The following is a 25340-nucleotide window of genomic DNA, read 5'->3' as shown; positions in this document are numbered from 1 at the left end:
CAAGCACTAGTTCTGATGGATGATGACGAAAACGGTTCTCCCTACTCTTTTCTATCGCATAAGCAGTGGTAAGCTTGTTATTGTGTTATAAATGCTGTACATCACTGCAATAATAATAATAATAATAATAATAATAATAATAATAAGAATAATAATAATAATAATGATAATAATGATGATGATGATAAAGACATTAACCGAATGTGAACAAATGTGAACATTTAGGGGGAAAAAACAACAGAGAAATAGATGAGGAATAAATAAATTACTGATTATGATATGAAACAGGCCATTTTATTCTGAGCTCTATGAAGTCAGATCAAAACAAAAACCTGTTACAAAAATGATTCAGACAAAATTCAGTTCAAATGCAGAAAAGAAGATCATCTTTGACTCCATTTAGCTGCGACAAAGAGACGAACAGAGACACCTGCTGGTGAACGGAAGACTACAGTCACCGCAGTGTGAGACAACGAAAGGATTTCTTTAATCAAACGAGTTAATCCTTTAAATTAAGGCAGGGTTACAGTTATATAAGGTTTTAACGTATTCAAATTTTTAAGGCAGCGCATTCTGGCTAACACACAGGCTGCTAGATTTAACAATAAAACTGGGATAAAAACAAAACTTTATCACTTGTCATATAAAACAGTTGAATGTAGTTGCATTATATGATACAAGTAATTTTAACAAAATGTATATCTGCTGCCGCTAGTTTGAAGGAGCTGTGTGCGGGGAGACAACAGGGAAGAGGTGTGCTCTGCTGGAGACTGCAGCTCCAAACCAGATCGTGAGCTGGCTTTAACCCACCACCATATGTCTCTCACAAGAGGTCCAAAAATTTCTCAAACATGCATTTTTGAGTCAAAGCAACACTCTGGGTATGTTTTTGATGAATGAATAACACCATGCCATGATATAATGCTCAGAAAATTTGGATTTTGCATAATACACCCCAGAACCTGTCATGAATCCTTCAAAACAGTCGCTGTTAATTCTGGTATCGCGTCAATAAAAGTAATTTAGGTAATCCTAATTAATTTAAAACAAGAAAAAATAGATTTGATGTCAAACAGTTTGGGGGAATAATACCTTTTATAAAGTTTATTCAAATATCTGGTTTCTACTATCAGTGAGGAGTAGCTTTTGTCAGTGGTTGTTTGTGACACAGAATCAAACCTGGTCCCTTAAGGTGGAATCCCAATGCAAAGAAGAAAATATGGCCCCTATCTAAAAAAAAAAACTGTTTGGGGCCACGTTCAACTTTGGGGTAGCTCTGATTTCAATCAAAAATTTCTTTATAGTTAGATGGAGAAATGACTTCTTCTTCTTCTCCTTATTATTATTATTATTATTATTATTATTATTATTATTATTATTATTATTATTATTATTATTATTATTATCTATTACTTGCCACTGAAATCTGCAATTTCGGATGGACTTTGTTTACATTGTATCTATTTGACCTGCGCAGTATTACGCAACGCTCTCCACGTCGCTGACGTCATGACGCCACCAGTGTCGGGCGGCATTTTGAAACAAACACGGACATTGTATGTTTTGTATGTTTAGAAAAAAAGTTTGGATTTACTGAACATGGTAAGATGTGACCCCGTGAGTTGTACCTTATTGATTTTCGTGTTTCTGTTTAATTCTGTATTTTTAATATCTTATGTTTATGACAATGAACATCGGTCCGTGCTAACTGACGCCGCTCTTTAGTCAACTTTTCTCGATTTATAATGTAACGTGACTTTGCGCGGACACTGTTAGCCGTTTGCTGGCGGTTTTCTGTGTATTGAAGCGGGTATATAATTGTCATGTTTCGGCCTGTGTTGCTTCCTCCTGCAGGGTGAGGTCCGGGCAGACAGAAGAGCTGCTGGACAGCTCTCAGAGGCCGCCGAGTCGGAGCTGGTGCAGCAATGTGAGGAGCAATTTGCTCAACTGGAGAAGGTAAACCATCTTTCCGCTCCATGAAACTTTAGAGCAAACAAACAAATAATAAATATTGATGTCATGTTTGTCTGCAGCTCCAGAATGAAATCATACTGTGTGAACCAGACATCTGTGAGAATCACCAGGAACAGGTCAGATGGTTAAAGGTTTCCATCTTCTGCATTCATCCTTGTATTTCTATGAAAACGAGACATTTCTGTAAATTTTCGAGGTCATTTGCTGCTTTGACACACCTCAGTCAAATAATTAGGATGTTAACTGGATGGTACAACAATGACTGCTTTGTATTTTGAAGGTGGGACACTTCCCTTTGTTTATTTATTTATTTTTTTTAGCCACACTGCACGCCATGCAAAGCTATTCCAGATTTCACTCAATAAATAGTGTATTAAATAAATTAGCATAGTTACACACTTACTCATTTTACTCACACAAACAAAAGCATAACTTCGCTCGCCGTTTTGCACGTAATGTGTGCAAACTGAGGATTGTAGTCTTGCTTCTGTGCAGCAGGTCTCCCTTTAGCTTGTTTTAGAGGGAAAAACTGGAATGAAGGTCACAAACTTCCAGTTCCCAGATGATGACTTTCCCCTTTCTGTACCAGAACTTGTTAATGCGAAGACTGTTTTTAGTTTGTCACCTTGTTTTGCGCTTTGCCACTGTATCTGTTTTTGTGATTGAATGATTTATTGTGGTGGTGCCCAAAGCTGGTCCTTGGGACTCACTGTCCTGCATATTTCAGATCAGTCTTAGGATGAACGTTTGTTGGACCAATCAGTTGTTCTGATAATTAATCGGACAAAATTTCTGCACATTTTTCATATAACTTATAAAACCTTTTTATATACAATATTAGAAATGCATTAAAAGATGCAAATGTCAATTTCTTAAAAAAACAAAAAACATTTAATAGCCTAAAATGAAGCAACATAGCATTTCTGTACTGTAGGCTTGATCATCCTCAGTAGCAAAGCTTGCATCTAAATAAATACTTCTGCCATCAACAGGAGAAGAGCTCAGCACTTCCTGCTTGACTTAAAATCAGTACAGGGTAGAGATAGTGTGTTGATTGATTTTTGGATTACCCTATTACAGATTGGATAGCAAAAGGTAAACCAGGTGAAGATAAAACTGTCACTTGTTCTGATTAGCACATATTTACAATTTTTCAAATGCAAAATGTATATTTTTCTTTTGTACAATTGCGGCTCAGTTAATGCTCTGAATATGTTCTTTAAACAGCTTTGAGTCTGTAGTCTAATCGATTACTAAATCAGCTGTCAGTGATTAATCTGATTAATCGTTTCGACTCCAATGCACCAAAGGGGTGGTATGATGGAAAAAAATATTTCAGCTGTGTTAAAATTGCAACTTTTAGAACCTTGCTTGTAAGTTCACAATTGGTACAAGTTCATTCTTGCCTGGTTCTTCAGTTGATTTGTATGTTGTTGCTTTCAGGTTTGCTTATTTAACTTGACTTTTTTATTTTTTATTTTATTTTACTGTGTATTTTCACATGTAACAGTCAGTAAGCAGACTGGCGGCTACAGATGCTGAACTGAAGCTGTGGATGTCCATGCAGCCGAGCTGTAAGTCCTCACTTCTCCCACTGCAATGAAACCATTGCATCATTCTACTATTTACAGCCTGAATGTTAATATTAATATCACACACCACAGTCTCATTGCTATCCTACATCTTGTATTGCTGTTACATTTTTGTCGAGTTTGTCATGTAAGGAAAATAAAACGTTCAACGATGTCAAATTTGACTGAGTTTAAATGTTTTTGTTGACTGATTTTTTTTCTTTTTCTTCTTCTTTTAACCTCCTCCGCAGCGCTTGCGGCTAACGCAGAAATTTTACTTCATGCAGGAAAAGATGAGGTGTGTCCATGTGTGAAACAAAAATTCCTTAGAAATCATAAAACATTCCCCTCCCTCCCACTTTTCTCAAAACATGTCCCACGTGTCGTCCTCTGCAGATGCTCAAGCTTTGCTCCGAACTGGAGATGGTCGTTTCTTGTTGTGAAGCCAAGAGAGACAAATTGAGAGAGACTAAAGAGCTGTGCGTGACCTTTCCATTACCCGGCAAAGCTTTCCTTCACTACTTTCTGCTTCATCAGAGCACATAAATGTTTCCCAGGACTGAATGGACGAGACCTTTCTGTGACTTCGCACTTTGTGTTTCGCCTCGTGCTTTACAGAGAGCAGAAATGGCTGGAGGAGAAGAAGCAGGTGCTATTAGCTGCCAATGATCATATCGAACGACTTCGGGTGGAAAAGGAGAAATATTCAGAGCACAAGTGAGTGCGATGGCAATGTGACGCCAAATGAAAAGAGGCATTCGAGGTTCCCATGCGGCCTGGAAGGTATCCATACCTGATTTATGGATTTTCCAGGTCTGGATAGGTTTGGCGGGAAAAAAATATGTTTCATTCCAGGAGTATTCCCTATTTAATTGAATAAATTAAATGCAATTTAATTTATACAATTAATTTTTAATTGTATAAATTAAATAGGGATCCTTCCATCACTCCACTAATCTTTCTCTATGTGAAATTTTAGTTTAAAGTGCAAAATGTGAAGGAAAGCCTGGTGAAATTAAGTATTTATAGATTACCGCAGTGATTCTCTGGTTATATTTATGTTCCTCCAGCATCCTTCTGGAGACAAAGGCCAAAATCCAGAAAATGAAGGCTTATCAGGAACAGCTGATGGAGTCGCTGGGAGACATTCTGGAGAAACATGTCCCTCTCCCTCAGGACGAGTCTACTGCCAGCAAAAAGAAGAAGGTGGGTTAACCTGCCGCAGTGTGGATAATAAAGTGTTTGTTTTATATATTCCATTTTTTAAAATGTATTTTTTATTTTCAGAACATTCCCCTGAAGATAAGTGAGGATCTTGTTTCCCTCAGTAAAATTCTTGAGGTGGGTGTGCGATGTCGTTCTATTTTAACATTGACATGTTAAAACAGTCAATATTTCAATAGTTTTCTACTTTTTTTGTTAACAAAATTTGAGTTAATCGCAAACAAAATCAATATTGTGAATATTTAATTCACAATATTGATTTGTGAATCAATACTAATACTAAAATACTAATTTATTCCCTGTTGTTCTACTTTACAAGATAATGTAAGTTGTGGCTGTTTGCTGTAGGCGGTCATAAAAATAGCTCAGACAGTGAAAATAAGTAGGGGTGCACCGATTTATCGGCCGGCTAATTTCCTTAATTTTGGAAGATCGGTAATCGGCTGATTTTTACATGTGAAGCCGATCTTATCCGCCAATATTATCAACCTCGGCAAAAGTCTAAAAATCAACCACTGTGCTTTTCTTTTCTCCTGTGGGAGAGGTTTGACTGACAAACCGGCCGACCAGGTCATATCTGTACATTTACAGTTAACAATAGTCACCCTGTTGTTGCCAGTTCAGCAACTTTCTTGATATATTCAGCAACATTTCAGACAAAAAACTGGCATTGGACAAAATCGGAATCGGTAATTAGGCTTTTCAAAAGATCGGTAATCGGCGATCGGCCAGAAAACTGCAATCGGTGCACCCATAAAAATAAGTAATTACATCAACATGAGCTGCAACATGTAGCTTCCTTTTTGGTTTAGCTAAATTGGTTCTAGTGCTAAACTAGTGCAAGTGTTTGCTTAGCATCAGTTCTGATTTCACCGCTACAAACTATTACTGTGGCACTGATAAACAGCGCAAGCAGTCAAACTGTAGTCAGTGCCATATGTAAAACTCTTTGGTTAGTTGCACTTTTGTTCTACTTTTATTAAAGACAAAAACAATGAAAACACAAAGCTTCAATGTTATGAAAAGGTTTTCATTTTATCCCCTCCTTTGTTACTTTACTATTAAAGTAATTTACAGTGTGAAACAAAGGTTTATCAAGGTTTTATTTTCTCTCAGGTCTTTAGTCTTTGCTTTAGCCCTAAAAGTGTAAGAATGAGAATAAACATGTAGTTAAAATCACTCATTAAGCTGCATCCTGGAGGTTTTTGGTAACCGTGATGAAGCTCCTTGTTCAGTGCATGGCCTGTTTTTACTTGACATGTTTGTTCCAGAACAGTCTAAGAAAACCCAAATACCTCTCTATGTCGACAACACCTGCAGGTTCTTATGGACAAAGTCATGAACACGCCGCACGACCCTTATGTTACGATAGATCACACGTTCTGGCCACCGTACGTGGAGATGCTGCTTCGGTATGGGATCGCAGTGAGACACCAGGAGAACAACTTCAAGATCCGCCTGGAGACCTTCTTCTAATTGACTGATGTTCAAATTTTTACTCTTTAATTTTCTCAAGCACAACACATCAGTCAGTGTCTTTCATTTGTGTGTATTTGAGCCCTACAGTTCTTTGACAACCGTCTGAAGAACCGAGACAAGAGAGTTACTTTTTGTAAATATGTATTAGTTATACAACTCATTTCTGTTTGTGTTAATTTAGTTCTTATTGCAAATATAAGATATTCTGCATTTGCATGGGCACCATGTGCTATTTTGATAAGTCTGAGATTTTAAAGTTCTTGAAGTGTTTGTGATCTTAGCAGATGTTTTATTGCTGTTCACCGAGCAATAAAATAAAACGGGATCTTCACTTCTTATTTTGGCATAAAAGCTAGAAAAGTTAAATTTAATTCAAACTATCAGTCACCTAATTCTAATAAACGTTTTGTCTGTACTTTATTAATATTTGTTTCTGAATGTTTATGCTTCTTTAATAAACACATTTTTATGTGCTTTGCTAGATTACTTCATTGATGTGTGTGTATATATAAATTTAAAAGACAACACTGAAGGTAATTTCCAAGATGCATTTTTAGTCTAGCTTATACTTCCGAGGCAGAAAAAGCAGCAAATCAAATGTGTGCCTCAAATGATACTAAATATTGATGCTTTATACACGAATTTTATGCATTATAGTACTCGCTTGATTCATAAATCAACTATAAAGGCTTTTACTCTTATAACATCTTGGATTCTTTTTCACCTGTAAGCGTTATCTATCAAGGTAAGTGAGTAATGGTAACTGCTTTACTTACAGGTGATTAATCTAAAACTGATTTGCTGATCATTTATTTTTAAACACTAAAGTTAAATTGATTTCCAAATAAAAATACTTAGTATGTGTTTTTATTGGTGCGTTCAGAAAATTCTCAGTAGTAATTATAATTACTATCCAGAATTCTATTGTTTTATTAAACATAAATACGGTGGAGTATAAAATGTCAACCTAGTGTCAAGAATCAACGGAACAGACAGCAGCTAACTTGTAAAAATTATTTACTGTAATAATTTAGAAACCATGTAAACGTTCTTAAAAATTTAAAGCGTAGTAATCAAAACGTATGCCACTCTAAGCACTGCGTCAGATGACGTCAGAACGCTCACCCAATCCGATGAGTCCGCCTCGTCAGCTTTAGGATTCCTGTGGGCGGAGAGGAGATTCCGGTTCCGGGTGTCTTCATTTCCCAGTCGGAGGTTTTTAGACCTCCGATTATGATATTTTACCATAAAACTTCTCTTCACTGACGACTGATTAAAATACCAATTGCTTCACTGAAACAAGCCCCGCCGAAGCAGCAAACATGACGACCCGCTCGGAGAGAGAGAAGGCCCAGAAACTTAACGAGCAGCACCAGGCCATCCTGTCCAAAATGCTGAGGGAGGAAGACAACAAGTACTGCGCCGACTGCGAAGCGAAAGGTGCGGCGTTCACTCCGCACAGTGTTTTATTGGTTTTGTGTAAAATGTGTAGTCCTTTAAATCTATCGGCAGAGAAATAACAGCACCGCCTTACCGTTGTGTTGCTCTTCTAAGCTAAACGGCTCAAACTGGTCAGCTGACATTTCTTACCCCTAAGCTAAACTAAGTTGCTAAGCAGCGAGCTAACTTCTGTAAATCTACCTAAGCTCCCCCGCTGCTTCCCTGCACCCGCCGCTTTAATGAACACCGACTCATCTTCCCTAGAAAACCCTGACTTGTTTTCTTGTTGGGACACATTTTTATTGCTTTCCGTTCTGGGACCTCAACATGATCGAACATGTTGGTGTCGTTCCTCTGGAAACGTCTCACGTTATCACTGTTTTCCGCCCTCAACAGGTCCAAGATGGGCATCCTGGAATCTGGGAGTTTTCATCTGCATCCGGTGTGCAGGCATCCACAGGAACCTGGGAGTACACATATCCAGAGTGAAATCAGTCAACCTGGACCAATGGACCTCAGAACAGATCCAGGTACTGTTTCCTGTCTTTGACTGAGGTTAGCAAAGCTTTCAAACGCATGGGAGGAGTATCATCTCAAAGAGCCTTTAAATGATACCAGGACATAAAATTCTGGGGAAATTTATGGTCAATTAATTTATATTGAAACATGTGATGAATTTAAGACATTGCCATAAAACATTAAAAGATTATCCTCAATATGACGTAGCTTTTTATAGTGGTTCCACATATTCATGTGTTGATTTCTAACATTCGTATTAATAATCAAAGAGGTTACATTAGTTTCAAGAGGATGCGATATTAGTTCTGTAAAAACTGGAATATTCAGACCTTGACTAAAAAGGCATTCAGCTTCCATTAATTTTCAAAAGAAGAACAACTAAATTCTTAACAATAAATTAAGTACTTTCTCTTTTTTTGTGGAATCTACACTTTGTATCAGCTAAGTAGGTTTGTTCTTATGTATCCTTTTATTTGCTGGAGCAAAAACTTCAGAAACAAACTCACATACAGTCTTTGCCCTGCTTCTAATTACCTTGTCTGTTAGCTGTCTATTGATGTTGCAGTGATGCAATGTTTAGCATTTAATTATTGTTTTCATTTTTGATGTGCAGACTCGAAACAATAAATAAATGCTGAACACCAAAACTTTGATTTTGAAATTTGATGTGTTGTTAACTGACCCAGGTCTAGTTCACACACAATTGGCATGATTTGCACAAACAGTTTGTGATTTGTTATTAGAGGAATGTCGTCATTTTGACTAGATTGTATTTTTCCTATTTTATTTTTCAATTATTTTCTGTTTTCCAAATCCTAGAGCATCTTCAATCTTGACGCAAAGTGGTTGAATATTGCAGCCTGCTCTAATGAATCTTATAGGAAAATAAGTTACTGCTTATAGCTTGGTATTTTCAGCTTACTGGCAAATAGAAATCATTATTTTCACCCCAGTTCAAAATAAAACAACAAAACAACTTTATATTGGCTAAATAAAATAAGTAAGCTATCAGGAATATCAACCAGCAACCAATCTTTTTTAAATATAGCCACTAGATGTATATATAAAAAATACAATATCATGTTGTTTAGCCTCTAATTGAAAGCTCTAATTGTAGCTATGGGAATCTGACACGCCTGTCACAGAGATTTGTTGTTTGTTGTGTCATTTGAAATGAAAGTAGCAAAGAAAGCACTGAACTGAACAGCAGCTGAAATCTGATCCCAGCGAAGAATTCAAAAATGTTTCACTGTCAAAACTACTGGATGTGAATTCAGGATAATCTACAGACAGAAAAAAACTGCATCTGCCCCTTTCAAATGTTATTATTATTATTATTAGTCTAAATATAGTTAAAACTAATGATCATAATCCTGAATTGTCGATTTGTAGTTTCAAANGCCCCGAGTTGCCATGGCGACAAACAAACCAGCTTTGTCATGCTGAAAATCCCTGAACCTGAAGTCGCCTCAATAAGCCTCTAATCCTGCCGTGTATTACAGATCTGCGATCGCACACAGACCAGCATCAAATGCAAACAGGAACAAGTCGTCCGTGTTGGTTTCCTCATGCCTCTGGCTCGTGCTGAACCGCCTGCTATCGAGCCGATATCTGTGTAAACGTGAATTCACTTGTTTTTTGTTTTTTTTGTTTGTTTGTTTTTCCAATTGAGTGATGGGACATTGTCAGATATCATTCCGGTCTTATTGTTATGCTCCATTTCTGATGAATACAGGCAGAATGAAGTGAAGAAGCAGAAGGCTTTTCACTGAGACGAGGAGGAATGCTGCTCCCTCTGTCGAGGCTGTATTCCTCCTGTAAAACCAGTTTGCTTTCTGTTCTGCCACAGACACGCCCGCCGCTGCAGCATCAGCTAACAATGGTAGCACAAGCACAAACCAGAACAATGACCTGGATATATTTGGCCCCATGGTGTCCAACCCTCTGCCGTCATCCACATCTGCAGCTCAGTTTTCTCAGGTAAAAACGCCCGATCCAGTCGTGACTCAGCAGCAGCAGCAGCAGCAGCAGCGGTGGTTTCCTGCTGGTCAAACTTAAAAATAAATGTGTTGGAGAAAAAGTGGTAACTATTGATATTGGTTGAAAAAAAAAATAAAAGAGCAAAATTTTACTCTTCATTAAACAGTCGATGAAGACTTTAATGGTGGATTTTCTTATTAGAAGTCCACATATTGCTTAAGGTTCGGATAAACAATTCAATTAAAAGATGCCATTAACTCTTCCACTTATTATCTTGTAATCTATTTGATGCAGATGTTATGGGACCATATTTTCTGCATGCAGAAAATGATCTCATCCATTATCTCATGCGTGAGATAATTTAGCCTGTTAGTGAAAAGACACGTACGTCCAATCAGAGAACATTTAACATCACTGATGATGCCACACACAACTTCTATGAAGTTTTTGAAAGAACATATGATGTTTCAAATAACTCTAGATTTAGTATAATTTAGTATAGTCAAATATACACATAATTGTCCCCATAAGTTATACTCAGTCATATATTAGTATTAAGTAATAAGTTTCAGGGATGATTCTGGTTGGATGTTTACCACTTTTTTTTTTTTCATTGATTCCAACTCAGTTCAACAGTAGTTACTAGTAAACACTATTCATCAATCCCAAATGCTCATCTGGTTTTGGAACGAATAAAGCAGGATGAAGGATATGGCTCAGTTCTTCTAAATTATAGTCTGACCAAAAGAAGGTCTGATAAAGAAAAAAAAAATATATATATATATATATTCATGACATTTTATGGCTCAAATGTCATTAATATTTGGTTTCGAGTGGCGCTTTTTTAACAGAAAATATTTTGTTTTTGTTTGTTTCAGTGCTTTGCATGCTTTAAGTGAACTCTGTAGAAGGAACACTTATTTTTTATCGATGAGAACAAAATACATTTATAGGGGTTTTTGTTTTTTTAATATCAGCTTTCTGTCGTCCTTCCAGGGGAGCTCCGGTACCACGGCCAGCACTCCGACACAAGCTCCGGCTGCGGGCTGCGTGGGGGGCGGAGCCAGCTCAGGGTCAGGGCAGGCCGACCTGGACCTGTTCAGCGACAGCAGTAGCGCCGCTAAAGCCGAGGACGGGACCAAGAAGCCGCTGTCCAAGGACTCGATTCTGTCGCTGTATGGAACAAACAGCATGTCCCAGCAAGTCCCTGCTGGTGAGAACCAACAGGCCAAAATAAACATGTTGTTTTTTTTATGACTGAAATTACCCCAGCAATAGTAGTCAGGACATATGGGGACATGCACTGGTGATGGCTAAGATGGTTAAATTGGTAATTCAGTTTCAGCTATTATATCTGACAAATACAGGTCAGATGGATGTTTATTTGCTCAGTGTGAACTAAGGATGCAAACAGTTAATCTAATGAATTATTAAGTAACAATTAGTCGTAAGCTGATTAACATTAGTTCCAGTCGATTAACGAATAACATCCTCTTAGGCCTTCTTTCAGTGCTTCACCTCCATCCAGAAGAGGGCGCCACTGGTCATCCTTAAGCGAAGCCAGTTCATACAGAAACAAATATGGCGGAGCAGAACGGGAAAGAGAAACAGTCCGATCAGAGTCTGTTGTGGAATGCAAATTGCACTTTATGCCATTTTGATTTGAAATTTAAACAGAATGAAGTGAAACTCCTTAAGTTTTACTTCAGTAGTGCAGGATGGAGCAGCGTTAACTTCTTAACCAAAAACTTATGAGCTACAAAGTTGAGGATGTGGTTTTAAGAAAATGGCCGCTTATTAATTAGTCATTCTGCAATCATAAGATCAGTCAACTTTATATTAACTTTTTAATCGATGATTTGCAAACCTGCTGTGAACTTTTAAACTTTTTCTTTTGAATGAAAGTCTGAAGGTTTTTTTTCAATGTTAAACTTCCTCAACCGTCTTGTTCTCTTTTTTTTTTTTTCTTTCCCCCTCGTCAGCCGGGATGTTCATGGGCCCCTCTCAGATGCAGTTTCCTGTTCAGGCCACCCCGGGTTATCAGGCCTTTCCAGGCATGGGAGCTGCTGTGCCGCCCACCACCGTCATGGGTGCGATGATGGCCCAGAGCGGGGCGGCCATGATGGGGCCCAATCCCGCCATGATGGTGGGCATGACGATGCCGAACGGCTTCATGGGAAACGCGCCCGCCACCGGAATGATGGGCATGGCCCCCAGGATGATGGGACCCCAGGGTGCGCCGATGCCTGCAGGCATGATGCCCGCTCAGGGGATGTACGCCATCCAGCCGGGACAGCAGGCTCCTTGGAACATGGGTCAGGTACAGCCACCGTAACTTTTTTTTTCTTTTCTTTTTTTTTTTATTGAGAAAACATCTGTGTTTACAAATACAAAGAAAAGCAAATGAATAGAACAGAGAATATGAGAAAAGTATGCCAGAGGTGTAGGCCTTTACAGTAAATATACAAGTGCAGAAACAATAAAGTAGAAGATATTACAGACATGACAAATTAGAAACATTTGATGGAACATTTGGACAAATGTAGTTCAATTTCCTTAACTAAAGCCGTAAAAAACAGTGAAGATGATGAAAATTTACATTTGGGAATATGATAGTTAATGCAGGTAGAGGACATTTGTTTTCTTCCAGCATTAGTATTAGTACCTTTACCAAGAAAATCAAAGATAATCATGCTCATACCTTAAGGAAAATTGCGTACCAACATTACAAATTAGCTAATGACAGGTGGAACTCGCCTCATATCATATGGCCACACTGCCACTCAGTAACCACTAGGTGGCAGCACTTCTACAACTTCAGAATTAGTATTTTTTTCTGCAATTTTTATTTTTCAAACTATTTGGAATACTGAAACTTTAAGGTAAAACATCCAGAGTACAATAAAAGTGTTTATTATTATTTAGGCAAACTGCTGCACATGGAAATGCACAAAAGAAGTGTAAAGAAAGCTTTTCATCACACTTTGGAGATGATTAGCATGTATTCTGGTTAAAAAGGAACTCTAAATCACTGCCACATTTTTAGTGAAGTTGGGAAACAATGAAATGTGGACACCCTGGTAAACCTAGTAAATGATGTGTGAAAAAGCATTTCTTGATTCATTGCCCAGCCTGTTTCTTTTTCTTTTTGTTTGTCTTTGGTTTTCTTTTTTTTACTACTTTTGTTTTTTTGCTACCTCATCATGGGAAAAGGGCTTTCAAGCCTAACCTTTCTAAATATTCAAATATTTTAATAGTTGGCTAAGAATCTGTGCACTTAAGGAAGTTGTAGTTTGCTAGACCAGGTTTAAATTTTAAGTTGACAAAATTGAAATTAATTTGCTTAATCTGTAAGGGGAAACAAATTATTACAATATGTTTTAGACTTAATGGGGGTATTAAATCTAAATCATTTTGGTATGTTGAGCAATTAAATGTTCTTTAATTTCTTAAATTAGATATGCTGACATTTTAGAAACCTTCCATCTCATTCCCTTTAAACTAAATGTAATCTGAACAAACTANTTTTTAATATAGACGTGTTGGAGAAAAAGGAAAAAAAAAAAAAAAAGCCCAACATCGACAAAGCTCTGCCAAACAAACTAGATGCAAAACTGCTGCTTGTACTTTCAGGCATGACGGAGCAGCAGAGACTCTGCTTCAAAGGTCCTTCTGATGACTCTGATTTGATATCACTGAGCTTATCTGGAGTCTTATTTGATTGCTGACTTTACACCTTTTTATTTCCCCCTTTTTTTCCCCCCAGAGCATACAGGAAATGGGTAACACCAAGGCCAGGCAGCTTTATGAAGCCAACCTTCCAGACAGCTTCAGAAGACCTCAGACAGACCAGTATCTTTTTGCTGTCAGCTGACACAGAAGCCCAACGTTCCCATGCTCTCTTATGGTGTCTGTGTTCTGCATCTTTGTTGCTCAGTTTCCTCCTTAACTGCTTCCCTCAGAGCAGTTGAATTCTTCATCAGGGATAAATACGAGAAGAAGAAATACTACAACAAGAATGCAATCATTAGAAGCAGTGTACGTATTAAGCATCCATATAAAGCCCCCCCCCTACACAAACATTGGCACCTTTGGTAAAGATGCATAAAAAGCCTTAAGATTAAGTTTATCTTCTTTTGCAGCAGAATAATCTCATTCTGAAGTTTTAAAGAAATTGTTTTGAACAAAATTGTTGGTCCCACAATTGATGAGGTCGCCAACAATTCCTGTAAAATGAGTGCAACTGAATAATTTTTCAAATGTACATTTAAACGTTTTACTTTATGAGCAGACTGTCCGCACAACCTTAAAAGTCTAAAATTAATATCTACAATTAAGGCTTAATAAGTCTTAAATTGGTTAAATAATGCATGTTGGCCTTAAATTCGATAAACACAGGTCTTAAATTTTGTTGTGGCACAACTATTTTATCTCATATGTAGCTTTTTTTTTCTCGTGGGCCTTTTCTGTCAAACAAAAGTTTGAGTTGAGCGCCGACATCTTCATTACGTTTTGTGGCTCACCGTGGTCGAGACTGCCGATAGCTAGCTGCTAATATACCCTTTCTAGCTAGCTTTGGGACACAATCAAGACAAAAAGTTAGAACATATTTCAACTTTCTTGTGTCTCGTCTACGTTGCTTCCTGTGTGTCGAGCCGTTAGAGCTCAAATTTATTCTTTCATTTTCACCACTGGCTCTCTCCCGTTGCCAACCCATGAGAGGCTAGGTTCATGCTCTGCAAAAGTGCTTTTAATATTGGCACTATGGGGGTTAAGACTAAAGAGAGCCACATGCAGTGTGATGAGAAGCAAACTGCATATGCGACCCAGATATTTTACATTTGACTATATAGACACAGAAGTCAACATAGTCACTCCTAAAAGTGGAGAAAAACAAGAGAACTTACCTTTGGAGTAAGAGGTTGATTCAAGAAAGTTGCCCGCATCTGTAGAGTAATGATTAAAAGGTTAAAACTGCTTAAACTTTGACCTCCCACAGTGAGGAGGATGGTGAAGGAGGTAAAATTAAAAACTCCACAAGTCTCAGGAGGACAAAATAGAAAGGCGTCTTAGGGGGCATTGTCGCATGGTTGCCTTAGCGACAGTTTGTCTTGAGCCCGATTTATGCGTCTCATCAGAGAAGGCTGAAGATAAAAGTGGTTTCAGTTGTTCAGTGTTTTTTGTGTCTGTGTCGTCAGCCGAAAGATAGTAAGAAGGAGAAGGAGCCGGACAGAGGGAACAAGGTGTCTTCTTACACCAAGGTGAGTCTGGAGCACACATAAACTGAGCCGTTTGAGTTGTTTTCTGCTTTTGCTGCCTTTTAAGTTTTGCTTTAAAACATATTTTGCTCTCAGAGTGAAGAGTCCAGGCCAGCTCCCAAAATAAGTCCTGCAAAGTCTTCAGAGCCCCCTGTGAACCTACTAGGCCTTGGTGAGTGTAAAATGTGCAAACTCAAATATTATTAGTTAGAAATGTAGGTTTAAAAACATGCTGAACTGCATTGTTTCCTGTTTTATTTTCATTGTGCTTGTCATACACGCGTCGGGACTGTATTTGAACCACTGCAGGAATATCTTGTATTTACAGTTGAGCTTAGTAAAATGTTGGTTTTTGGCCGTAGTGGCCGGTCACAGGGGAGCGGGAACATGTCACGGTGTTGCCTAATAGTTGCCGTTTACCCCGTCTGTGGTAGATTCATTTTTCACACTTTGTTTTGATCGAGCCGACGAGTCAGAGAGAAAACTTCCTCTGCCAAACCCCATCAGAACAGATACGTCGCTTTAGCCGGCATCATTTGCATTAAGCTGATATATTCTGATTCCTCTTATGATGCAGCGAAAGACTTTTAGCTTCCAGCTAAACTTTATTCCTGCTGCTTTACACCAGAAACGGCTGAATGCTAGTTGTTGTGTTTGTGTTCAGAAGAGGAAGTGCTAAAGCTGCTGACGCCAGGCCTCTAACTTCTTGTTTCGATTAAAAACCCTGATGCAAGTTTAAAGTTTCACATGATCTGCAGCTCAGTTTCAAATGCAACAAAAAGCAAGACAGATTGGTAGCAGTGACCTGGTTAGGCTAAATAATAAAACACAAGAGGCCTGCATCTTGAAGAAGGTTCAACATTTAACATTGTAGGTAGGGTTTTGGGGTGTCTGAAAAGCCTGCTCTCAGATGGGGAAATGAACTCGGATCTTTCTAGCTATTATAAATGTGCATAATTATGCAAAATGGTCAGAGGAGGAACAAGGGAACCAATCATATTAAAGAAGGAAAGGGATGCTCCCTGACAGGAAGCAAACGTCAAGTAACTGTGTAAAATAATAGACTTGCAGAGAAATCACCGAAAAATGGAGGGATTGAGTCTGACTTTTTACACCTGGCATTAAAATCCATCCAGAGTGACCAGATCTCTGAGTGACCAGATCTCTGAGTGACCAGATCTCTGAGTGACCAGATCTCTGAGTGACCAGATCTCAGTTACTTGCTTCACCAATAGGCTCTTCTTTTAGTGGGCTTTCAGTAACACCAGCAGCAGATTCTCTTGACGTTTTTGTAAAATCAGATGCTTAAAACCGAGTGCGATATATCCTTATTTTGAGCTGCAATTTGCAACAGTATATCAAATTGCACTCGCCATGAAAATGTCAATATGGGCTACATTGTAACAACAAAAGTTTGCTGTGATGCAATGTATTTCATAATAGGTGTTGTGCACTGCAACTCTGTATGCCGACTCTGTATTTACAGATGCTAAAGTTCACCAAGTGTGACGTTAAAGTCCTGACAGTGGAAGGCAAAGAGAAGAATGAGGGAAAACTTGAGTTAGTTGTGGGTCAGGAAAAAATGTGAAAGTGTAGAAGAATGTGGCAATGATGATAAGACTTGTCGTTAAAAAAATAATAATAAGTAGTTGAACAGTTTTGATGTTTCTTTTTGCTTTGGGCTCACTGCTAACACAGACCACTGCTACTGTGAAAATATAAATGATATCTTTCTCAGCAACATGGTTTTATTTAAGCGGTTGTTTGTGGATAGTACTTGCTGCTATGAAGCAACTTAGTTTCTCTAAGAGACTAAAATCCAAATGCCATACTAAGACAGTTTCTGCTGCATTAAACAACAATTACAGCCTGGTTAGAAACCAGCCCCTTGTTCTACACTTTGCTTCATACAGAGGACCTGGGCTCTCCGCTGTTGAGAAATGATTATTTGCTGGAGGCGTGGACTCTTTTTGAGGTTTTAAATTTTACATAATTGCTAACGTTTGTCCGTAATGTATGTGATGCGCCAGTTCGACGCTAAGAAGTTGACTGGAAATTGCCTGCTCTGTATACAACTGTAAATATTTCCCTACAGCCAAGGTAGCTGTGGCAGCCTTTGGTGAGCCAGCTGATCAGCAGCAGGTGGGGGAGTGAATATGACACACGTTTCTGTGCTCCTTACAACTCCTGCGACTTCAGCTCTTTCTCTGCTACATCAGAAAATGAAATTTTTACATTTTTCGGTCCGCCCTCAGCCCACGCGGTGTTTTTATCTTCGGTGCTTCTTTTCTAACCGCACCGATTGGCCCGAGGTTGGCATTTCGATGTACGTCGACCTCCCAAACCTCTCCGCAAACACGAACTGCTGTGAATCAGGTTAGGTTTCAGCCCCGAGTTGCCATGGCGACAAACAAACCAGCTTTGTCATGCTGAAAATCCCTGAACCTGAAGTCGCCTCAATAAGCCTCTAATCCTGCCGTGTATTACAGATCTGCGATCGCACACAGACCAGCATCAAATGCAAACAGGAACAAGTCGTCCGTGTTGGTTTCCTCATGCCTCTGGCTCGTGCTGAACCGCCTGCTATCGAGCCGATATCTGTGTAAACGTGAATTCACTTGTTTTTTGTTTTTTGTTTGTTTGTTTTTCCAATTGAGTGATGGGACATTGTCAGATATCATTCCGGTCTTATTGTTATGCTCCATTTCTGATGAATACAGGCAGAATGAAGTGAAGAAGCAGAAGGCTTTTCACTGAGACGAGGAGGAATGCTGCTCCCTCTGTCGAGGCTGTATTCCTCCTGTAAAACCAGTTTGCTTTCCGTTCTGCCACAGACACGCCCGCCGCTGCAGCATCAGCTAACAATGGTAGCACAAGCACAAACCAGAACAATGACCTGGATATATTTGGCCCCATGGTGTCCAACCCTCTGCCGTCATCCACATCTGCAGCTCAGTTTTCTCAGGTAAAAACGCCCGATCCAGTCGTGACTCAGCAGCAGCAGCAGCAGCAGCAGCGGTGGTTTCCTGCTGGTCAAACTTAAAAATAAATGTGTTGGAGAAAAAGTGGTAACTATTGATATTGGTTGAAAAAAAAAATAAAAGAGCAAAATTTTACTCTTCATTAAACAGTCGATGAAGACTTTAATGGTGGATTTTCTTATTAGAAGTCCACATATTGCTTAAGGTTCGGATAAACAATTCAATTAAAAGATGCCATTAACTCTTCCACTTATTATCTTGTAATCTATTTGATGCAGATGTTATGGGACCATATTTTCTGCATGCAGAAAATGATCTCATCCATTATCTCATGCGTGAGATAATTTAGCCTGTTAGTGAAAAGACACGTACGTCCAATCAGAGAACATTTAACATCACTGATGATGCCACACACAACTTCTATGAAGTTTTTGAAAGAACATATGATGTTTCAAATAACTGTAGATTTAGTTTAATTTAGTGTACTCAAATATACACATAATTGTCCCCATAAGTTATACTCAGTCATATATTAGTATTAAGTAATAAGTTTCAGGGATGATTCTGGTTGGATGTTTACCACTTTTTTTTTTTTCATTGATTCCAACTCAGTTCAACAGTAGTTACTAGTAAACACTATTCATCAATCCCAAATGCTCATCTGGTTTTGGAACGAATAAAGCAGGATGAAGGATATGGCTCAGTTCTTCTAAATTATAGTCTGACCAAAAGAAGGTCTGATAAAGAAAAAAAAAATATATATATATATATATTCATGACATTTTATGGCTCAAATGTCATTAATATTTGGTTTCGAGTGGCGCTTTTTTAACAGAAAATATTTTGTTTTTGTTTGTTTCAGTGCTTTGCATGCTTTAAGTGAACTCTGTAGAAGTAACACTTATTTTTTATCGATGAGAACAAAATACATTTATAGGGGTTTTTGTTTTTTTAATATCAGCTTTCTGTCGTCCTTCCAGGGGAGCTCCGGTACCACGGCCAGCACTCCGACACAAGCTCCGGCTGCGGGCTGCGTGGGGGGCGGAGCCAGCTCAGGGTCAGGGCAGGCCGACCTGGACCTGTTCAGCGACAGCAGTAGCGCCGCTAAAGCCGAGGACGGGACCAAGAAGCCGCTGTCCAAGGACTCGATTCTGTCGCTGTATGGAACAAACAGCATGTCCCAGCAAGTCCCTGCTGGTGAGAACCAACAGGCCAAAATAAACATGTTGTTTTTTTTATGACTGAAATTACCCCAGCAATAGTAGTCAGGACATATGGGGACATGCACTGGTGATGGCTAAGATGGTTAAATTGGTAATTCAGTTTCAGCTATTATATCTGACAAATACAGGTCAGATGGATGTTTATTTGCTCAGTGTGAACTAAGGATGCAAACAGTTAATCTAATGAATTATTAAGTAACAATTAGTCGTAAGCTGATTAACATTAGTTCCAGTCGATTAACGAATAACATNACATATATATATATATATATATATATATATGTGTGTGTGTGTCTGATTGTGCCAGAAAACTGAAGATGTTCAGATGTTTGGCAGAATAATAAGCCACAAACATGCAGGACCAACGTTTCTGCACATTCCAGCACAAAGGGAAAATGTCAAACATCCCTCTGTCAGCATAACCAATAATTTTCACCAGCAGTTATTTTATCATGTGAATTTTACCCTCCAAATAAAAAACTCAAACTAAAGGTTAGATTTTTCCAACAAGCGTGGGATGAACTCATTTGAAAGTTTCTTTTTCACACATCTTTTAACGGGGGTCACGGTGAACTTGTCTGAGTCTGAATTAAACATGTTGCTGAATCTGGACACAGCTGGACTGGTGCCGGTTCTGTCCGATGTTCCTCCTGACCGCCCTCCGTGTCTTCCCCAGGTGAACCAGCAGATGTCAGGGATGACTCTGAACGGCGCCGGGGGCCAGATGGCCTTCGGTCAGCCTCCTTCAGCCATGGGCGGTTGGGCCGCCGCCGCCGGATCCGGTCAGACTCTGAGCACTCAGCTATGGAAGTGAGCCTTGGAGCGGGTCGGGGGGGGGTCGGGCGGAGGAGGAGTCAAAGTCCCAGAAAGCGCAAATGATCATTTGTGCTTCTCTGGACCTCGCTATGAACTGATGCCCCTTTCCATCACGGACCAGCCTTCAGAACACGACAATTGTATCTCTTTCTTTTTTGTTTCCCTCTTTCTCCCTTTCTGTCTCTCTTTCTCTCTATTGTGTGAGTGAATTGGGAGAAATACAGGATTCCACGATTGGCAGTTTCTGCCTCCTAACTTTTTATTTTCCTTTTTTGGAAAAAAAAAAAAACCAAACAAACAAACAAAAAAAAAACAATAACAAAATATAAGGAAACAGTCCCAACATTGACATATCAGTAAAGCTGCAGGACCAGTTACACAAGCTTTTATTGTATCTCTGTATCAATATCAGATTATAGAACATTTAAATAATTAGTATTTAAAGGGAGGAGGTGACTATCAAGGCAGTCAGTGCGGCTCCCAGATGTACAGCGCTGTATCACCTTCTTTTAAAGTACCTGTGGTTCCCCTATAAAATTAAACTGGTAAAGCTGATTGCACTTCTGCGTCTTCTGTGACTAAAGTTCTGATCTAAACCATTAAGAAATTATTTAAAGAAATTGTCCAACTTTTAGAAGTGACTCATTTTAATGTAACATGGAACTTTGGCTCACCCTTTGCAGCTATAATATCTTTAATCCTTTTGATTGTTCCACAAATGCATTTGTAAGGTTAGACACTGATGTTGGACGGGGAAACTTGCCTTCTGGGTCTCTGCTCTGATTAATGCCAAAGGGGATACGTTGGCAGCATTATGCATAAAAGCGTTGAAATATTCACGGGGGTAGCTCGCATATTTTGAGAATTTTGAACATAAGTTACGTTATGAACATACTCTCCCAAACTTGCAAAAGATTTGGATATATCATGCAGACACAGTGGTGGCATTTTCTGTCAGGGTGTGCACTTACTGACTGCCAAGTGTGTGTCGATCATTTGCAAGTAGTTTTACTGTTGGAGATGTGAATTTAGTATTTAGTTCAGTCTGTTTAGGTGGTGAACTTTGAACACAAATGAATTGAGCTGCACTTCAAACACTCATTCATGCCTTTATAAGTCTTGCTGTGTTCACTGGTAAACACTCTAGGAGTCCCCTGGCTGTTCCAACAAAGCATGGAGCAGGAAATTGTCTGAAAATACTATTATTGGCTTATATTAACATTTGTTTGATTGGAAACATGCAAGTGTGTCAAAAAAAAGGAGATAAATGCTTTTTCACAGAGGTGTAAAACTTAGACACATAATTTCTGCTTTCTTTAACTTAAACCATGCGGTAAATATTAGTTCTAAGGTTATATCAGGAATATACTTTAGAGTTATCAGATTCTGTCTTAAGCATGCATGGATCAATTCTGTCTGTGAGGTTTCCAGCATCATCTACCAAACTCATCCTGAAGTCACCGCTTTGCAGAAGCACTGTGAAGAAATCTGGACTGGATTTAGCATCTGTCAGCGAAACTGTTTGGTATCGTCATCCGCCATAAGCGAAAGGATTTGGGACGTTTTGTGGGTTCTTCCGAATGCGTGGTATGCAGAACTTCTCATGTTATCCAAGGACTGAAAACTGAGCTGGAAGCATCTGAGGAGCAAAGATTAGTTCATGTGTTGCTCTATTTGGGAAAAAAAAAAAAAAAGCAAAGCGCCACTGCAGTTAGGAAAAAAAGACAAAAAAAAAAAAGTCGTTCAATTTGTGTTTTTTAACTTTTCAGGGTATAAGATGTGGAATTCATTTGAATTACTCTTTGGACTCTTTTGTTGCTTAATATGGAACAGCCTTTTCACAATGTACACCATTGGAAGAAGCCAGGATGTTTTCATGTTTAAACATTGTTATGGTTGCAAAGCCAAATATACCCCAGCATAGAAACAGTATCCACTACAGGGAGGGAGCTTTTCCATGAAACAATGTGTCCTGTACCGATACAAAGATGGTTCAAGGAGACCAACAATGACTTTGACACGTTGGCAAGCCCTGCAACTTCCCAGGTCAACCTACCATCTGTGGGAAGTAACAGAGAAGTTCCTTTCCATCCCATCTATAACGTACACATGAAAAGTGTCTGGTACTGACCGTTTCTAACAATCTGCAACCGACTAATTTAGTAGCAGGATTCTTCAGATAACGGTTGGCTTGTGTAGAACTGATTTATTGTATCTATTGGAGAGTCGAGAGAAAAGGTCAGTGTTCTCCAGAACATTTCCCGTCGCTGGAATGAGGAGTTTCAGGACCTGATAGTATTTGTTTGAGGGGAAAAGGTCAGTGGGAAGAAAGCACATGACATGTTTATCCAGGAAATGATTCAGCCAAGATGTTTTTTGTCTGTCAGAGATGTTGAACCCCCCGGCAGTACGAGCTAACGACTTTGATGTCAAGCACTTAAAGCTGCACAATGATTTAAATTCACGGCAAAATCCTTTAATGCATGTGTGGTAATAGTTCAGATTATCACTCTCCATCGTAAAGTTAAAGCGATAGTAACTTTTACAAAAAATTTTATTTTACGTATTTGTTAAACTATGACTATCTTGTGACAGTCATAGAGACGATCAAAAATCAAACTCCTTTGCCTTCTTTATCTGAACAAATGCGCCGCTCCATCAGAAACAACCAATCAGAGTCAGGGGGAAGGTCTTGGCGCAATCAATCACCCTTGTGTACCAGCTGCTCTGTGCTATGCTACAACTTCTCCCCTACCAAAAATCATTGGGGACCAGGCTAGTTAGCATGGTCCCCAATGATGGCGGATAGATGGTTTTCCTGGAACGGTAAGCTTTTTCCCAGCCGTTTGCATATTAAGCAGCATGTACATGAACATGATTGACAGCACTAAGACCATACTCCTGACCCTGCTTGCTTTTTCACTGGGAGGAGGAGATTTTTTTTTTTTTCACAGATCATCTCTCTTATTGTCAGGACGTCGTGACGTATGCAAGCAAATCTCACATAAACTGGAACATTTGCGTATTAAATTGAACAATAATTTCTCCTCATTGACAAAATGCTCTTGCTCAAATTAATACTTTTCCGCTTTACTTGTGTTTGTGGTGATTTAGTGAGCTTAGAATAAAGTGAAATGATGTCTAAGCGGGTTCAAACCGACGGACATTTCAGCTACTGGCCTCCAGATGGCAGTGTTGTGATGTCGGAAACATTCAGCTGAGCTTGTTCTGGAAATAGATCCAGACTACAAACCCCACCGCTCAGTAAACAGTACGGATAATTATCATGCACACTGAATGTGTAACATTGTGTGTTGGGGATTTCCTGCTGCACACCATCCCAGTTCAAATCCCTGATTGTGGTCACCTTACATTGGTTTCTTGGTCATTTAGCAGGACTTGCAGTGCCAAAACATTGTCAGTTCATTACGTTGGTTTATCTTAAAGACTTTATTGTAAAAGTGACACATTGATCAACTAAAAGCTACAAAAAAAAGAATCCCCAGAAACTGTGCTGACTATACATGCTGCTCTTAGCAGGTCATCAGTTTCCAACAGGGAAAAAGATGTCACCGGAAGCAACATCTGCCTCTTTGAGGGTTTGAATGTGGTTCAACTGTGGCTCCAGTCCTGCAAATGTGGATTTCTATCTCCTGCAAGAGTCAGCCTCTGCTGTGTTTTACGCCAACTATCAGCTGGGGGGCGCTGTTGATGCCGTGGAGGGGAGAGAATTTCTCTGTTAGGTGTTGAGGTAAAACATCCAAGATGTCAATGCTCTGTTTATTCTGTTCTCATCATGCAAAAAACTACGGAAACATACTTGGAGAACATGAAACTTGTTTTATGCAACTGCTACAGTGAATGCCATTATGTCAACGTTTAGGCTATTCTCGGAAAATTAGGAAAAACACAGTCATACCACGTGTTTCCAGTCAGTGGCATTTCTGTGAGGGAAAGTTTGCCTCACCGGGCCTCACAGAGGGGTTTGATTCTGTACTTATACGGAGTAGTTAATACCACTCCGGGTTTTTTTGAGGCTTGGAAGAGATTTAAGCAGATGCGCTTTTTTTAAAAAAAAAAAAAAAAAAAAAAGGAAAAGAAAACACACAAGCAGTTTATGCTGTGCCCAGGTAAACATCAGCTCAGGTGATTGAAGTTTTAGTGTCACTCTGCTGCACTATAATTTGCATTGCGCAAAGCTGCTGTCTCAGTAGGTGTTTGCTGCAGTTAAGTGTAGTCTCATGGAGGGCGTGTTTCTTTAAACCAGCTCTACCGGTTAACCTCCTGTCTCTCTCTGACGCCCTGTGATGCCAACAACAACGACTGGCAATAAAGAGAACTGACCGTGGAAGACAAAGTGCTGAATGAAAAGTGTATTTTTACGGTTTGAATACACTGTTGGGAGGATCAGTGGGCAGGAAAACGTATGAAAGGCCATAACTGTTTTGTGCCTGGCATCGGCTGAAAAGCCCTGACTGTGGGTTTGCTCCAGTCTCTACCTCTCATTTGTTCCTACTCTTTGCTGCAGCAGGGAGTTTCGCATCGAGGTCCGATGCCATACGGTGCCGGACGCCTTTTAGCAAAGAGGCTAGGCATTCCTCCCAGCATGTGAGTTAACCTAACACTTCTCCAGAATAGAAACCCCCCACCCCCTCGCTCCCCCTCACCTCCAATCCAAGTGAAAACTGCTTCTTCTTTTTTCCAGCTGTTTAATCTCCTCCTTGACCCGGTGACATCGACATTCCTGGGGATGAGCATGCTGTCAGCCGCCTGCTTAACTCTTGCAGACATGACTAGCTTAAGCAAACATTTCACTGATACGACAGGTTAATGTGACCCGGTTATATTCCACGCTGACAAATAGGTTGCCATGTC

At 39.3% G+C, this 25340-nt stretch overlaps 2 protein-coding genes across 4 annotated transcripts; both read left to right on the top strand.

The window, feature by feature from the left end:
* The first annotated feature begins 1495 nt into the window (after window positions 1–1495).
* cenpk (centromere protein K) lies at window positions 1496–6728 on the top strand. 3 transcript variants are annotated; one of them, XM_016666153.1, is made up of 11 exons: window positions 1505–1617; window positions 1855–1956; window positions 2034–2090; window positions 3485–3548; window positions 3797–3843; window positions 3942–4024; window positions 4164–4262; window positions 4616–4751; window positions 4833–4886; window positions 6090–6260; window positions 6294–6728. In XM_016666153.1, exons 1-10 carry the CDS (start codon window positions 1600–1602, stop codon window positions 6243–6245), a joined length of 816 nt encoding a protein of 271 aa, XP_016521639.1. In that variant the 5' UTR covers window positions 1505–1599; the 3' UTR covers window positions 6246–6260; window positions 6294–6728. The 3 variants fall into 3 exon arrangements, with proteins under 3 accessions (XP_007543064.1, XP_016521639.1, XP_016521634.1); XM_007543002.2 differs by having other exon boundaries at window positions 1496–1602; window positions 6090–6728; XM_016666148.1 differs by having other exon boundaries at window positions 6090–6728.
* Window positions 6729–7389: 661 nt separating this feature from the next.
* On the top strand, window positions 7390–21023 carry LOC103133460 (stromal membrane-associated protein 1-like). Its single transcript, XM_016667534.1, has 6 exons — window positions 7390–7688; window positions 8085–8218; window positions 10035–10187; window positions 11184–11400; window positions 12170–12507; window positions 20326–21023. The coding sequence occupies exons 1-6, from the start codon at window positions 7571–7573 to the stop codon at window positions 20461–20463; spliced, it is 1098 nt and encodes a 365-aa protein (XP_016523020.1). The 5' UTR covers window positions 7390–7570; the 3' UTR covers window positions 20464–21023.
* Window positions 21024–25340: the final 4317 nt, after the last annotated feature.

The sequence above is a fragment of the Poecilia formosa genome, unplaced genomic scaffold (genome assembly GCF_000485575.1).
Source record: "Poecilia formosa unplaced genomic scaffold, Poecilia_formosa-5.1.2 Scaffold11, whole genome shotgun sequence".
In the NCBI taxonomy this organism is placed as follows: domain Eukaryota; kingdom Metazoa; phylum Chordata; class Actinopteri; order Cyprinodontiformes; family Poeciliidae; genus Poecilia; species Poecilia formosa.
This window is presented reverse-complemented; position numbering and strand designations above follow the sequence as displayed.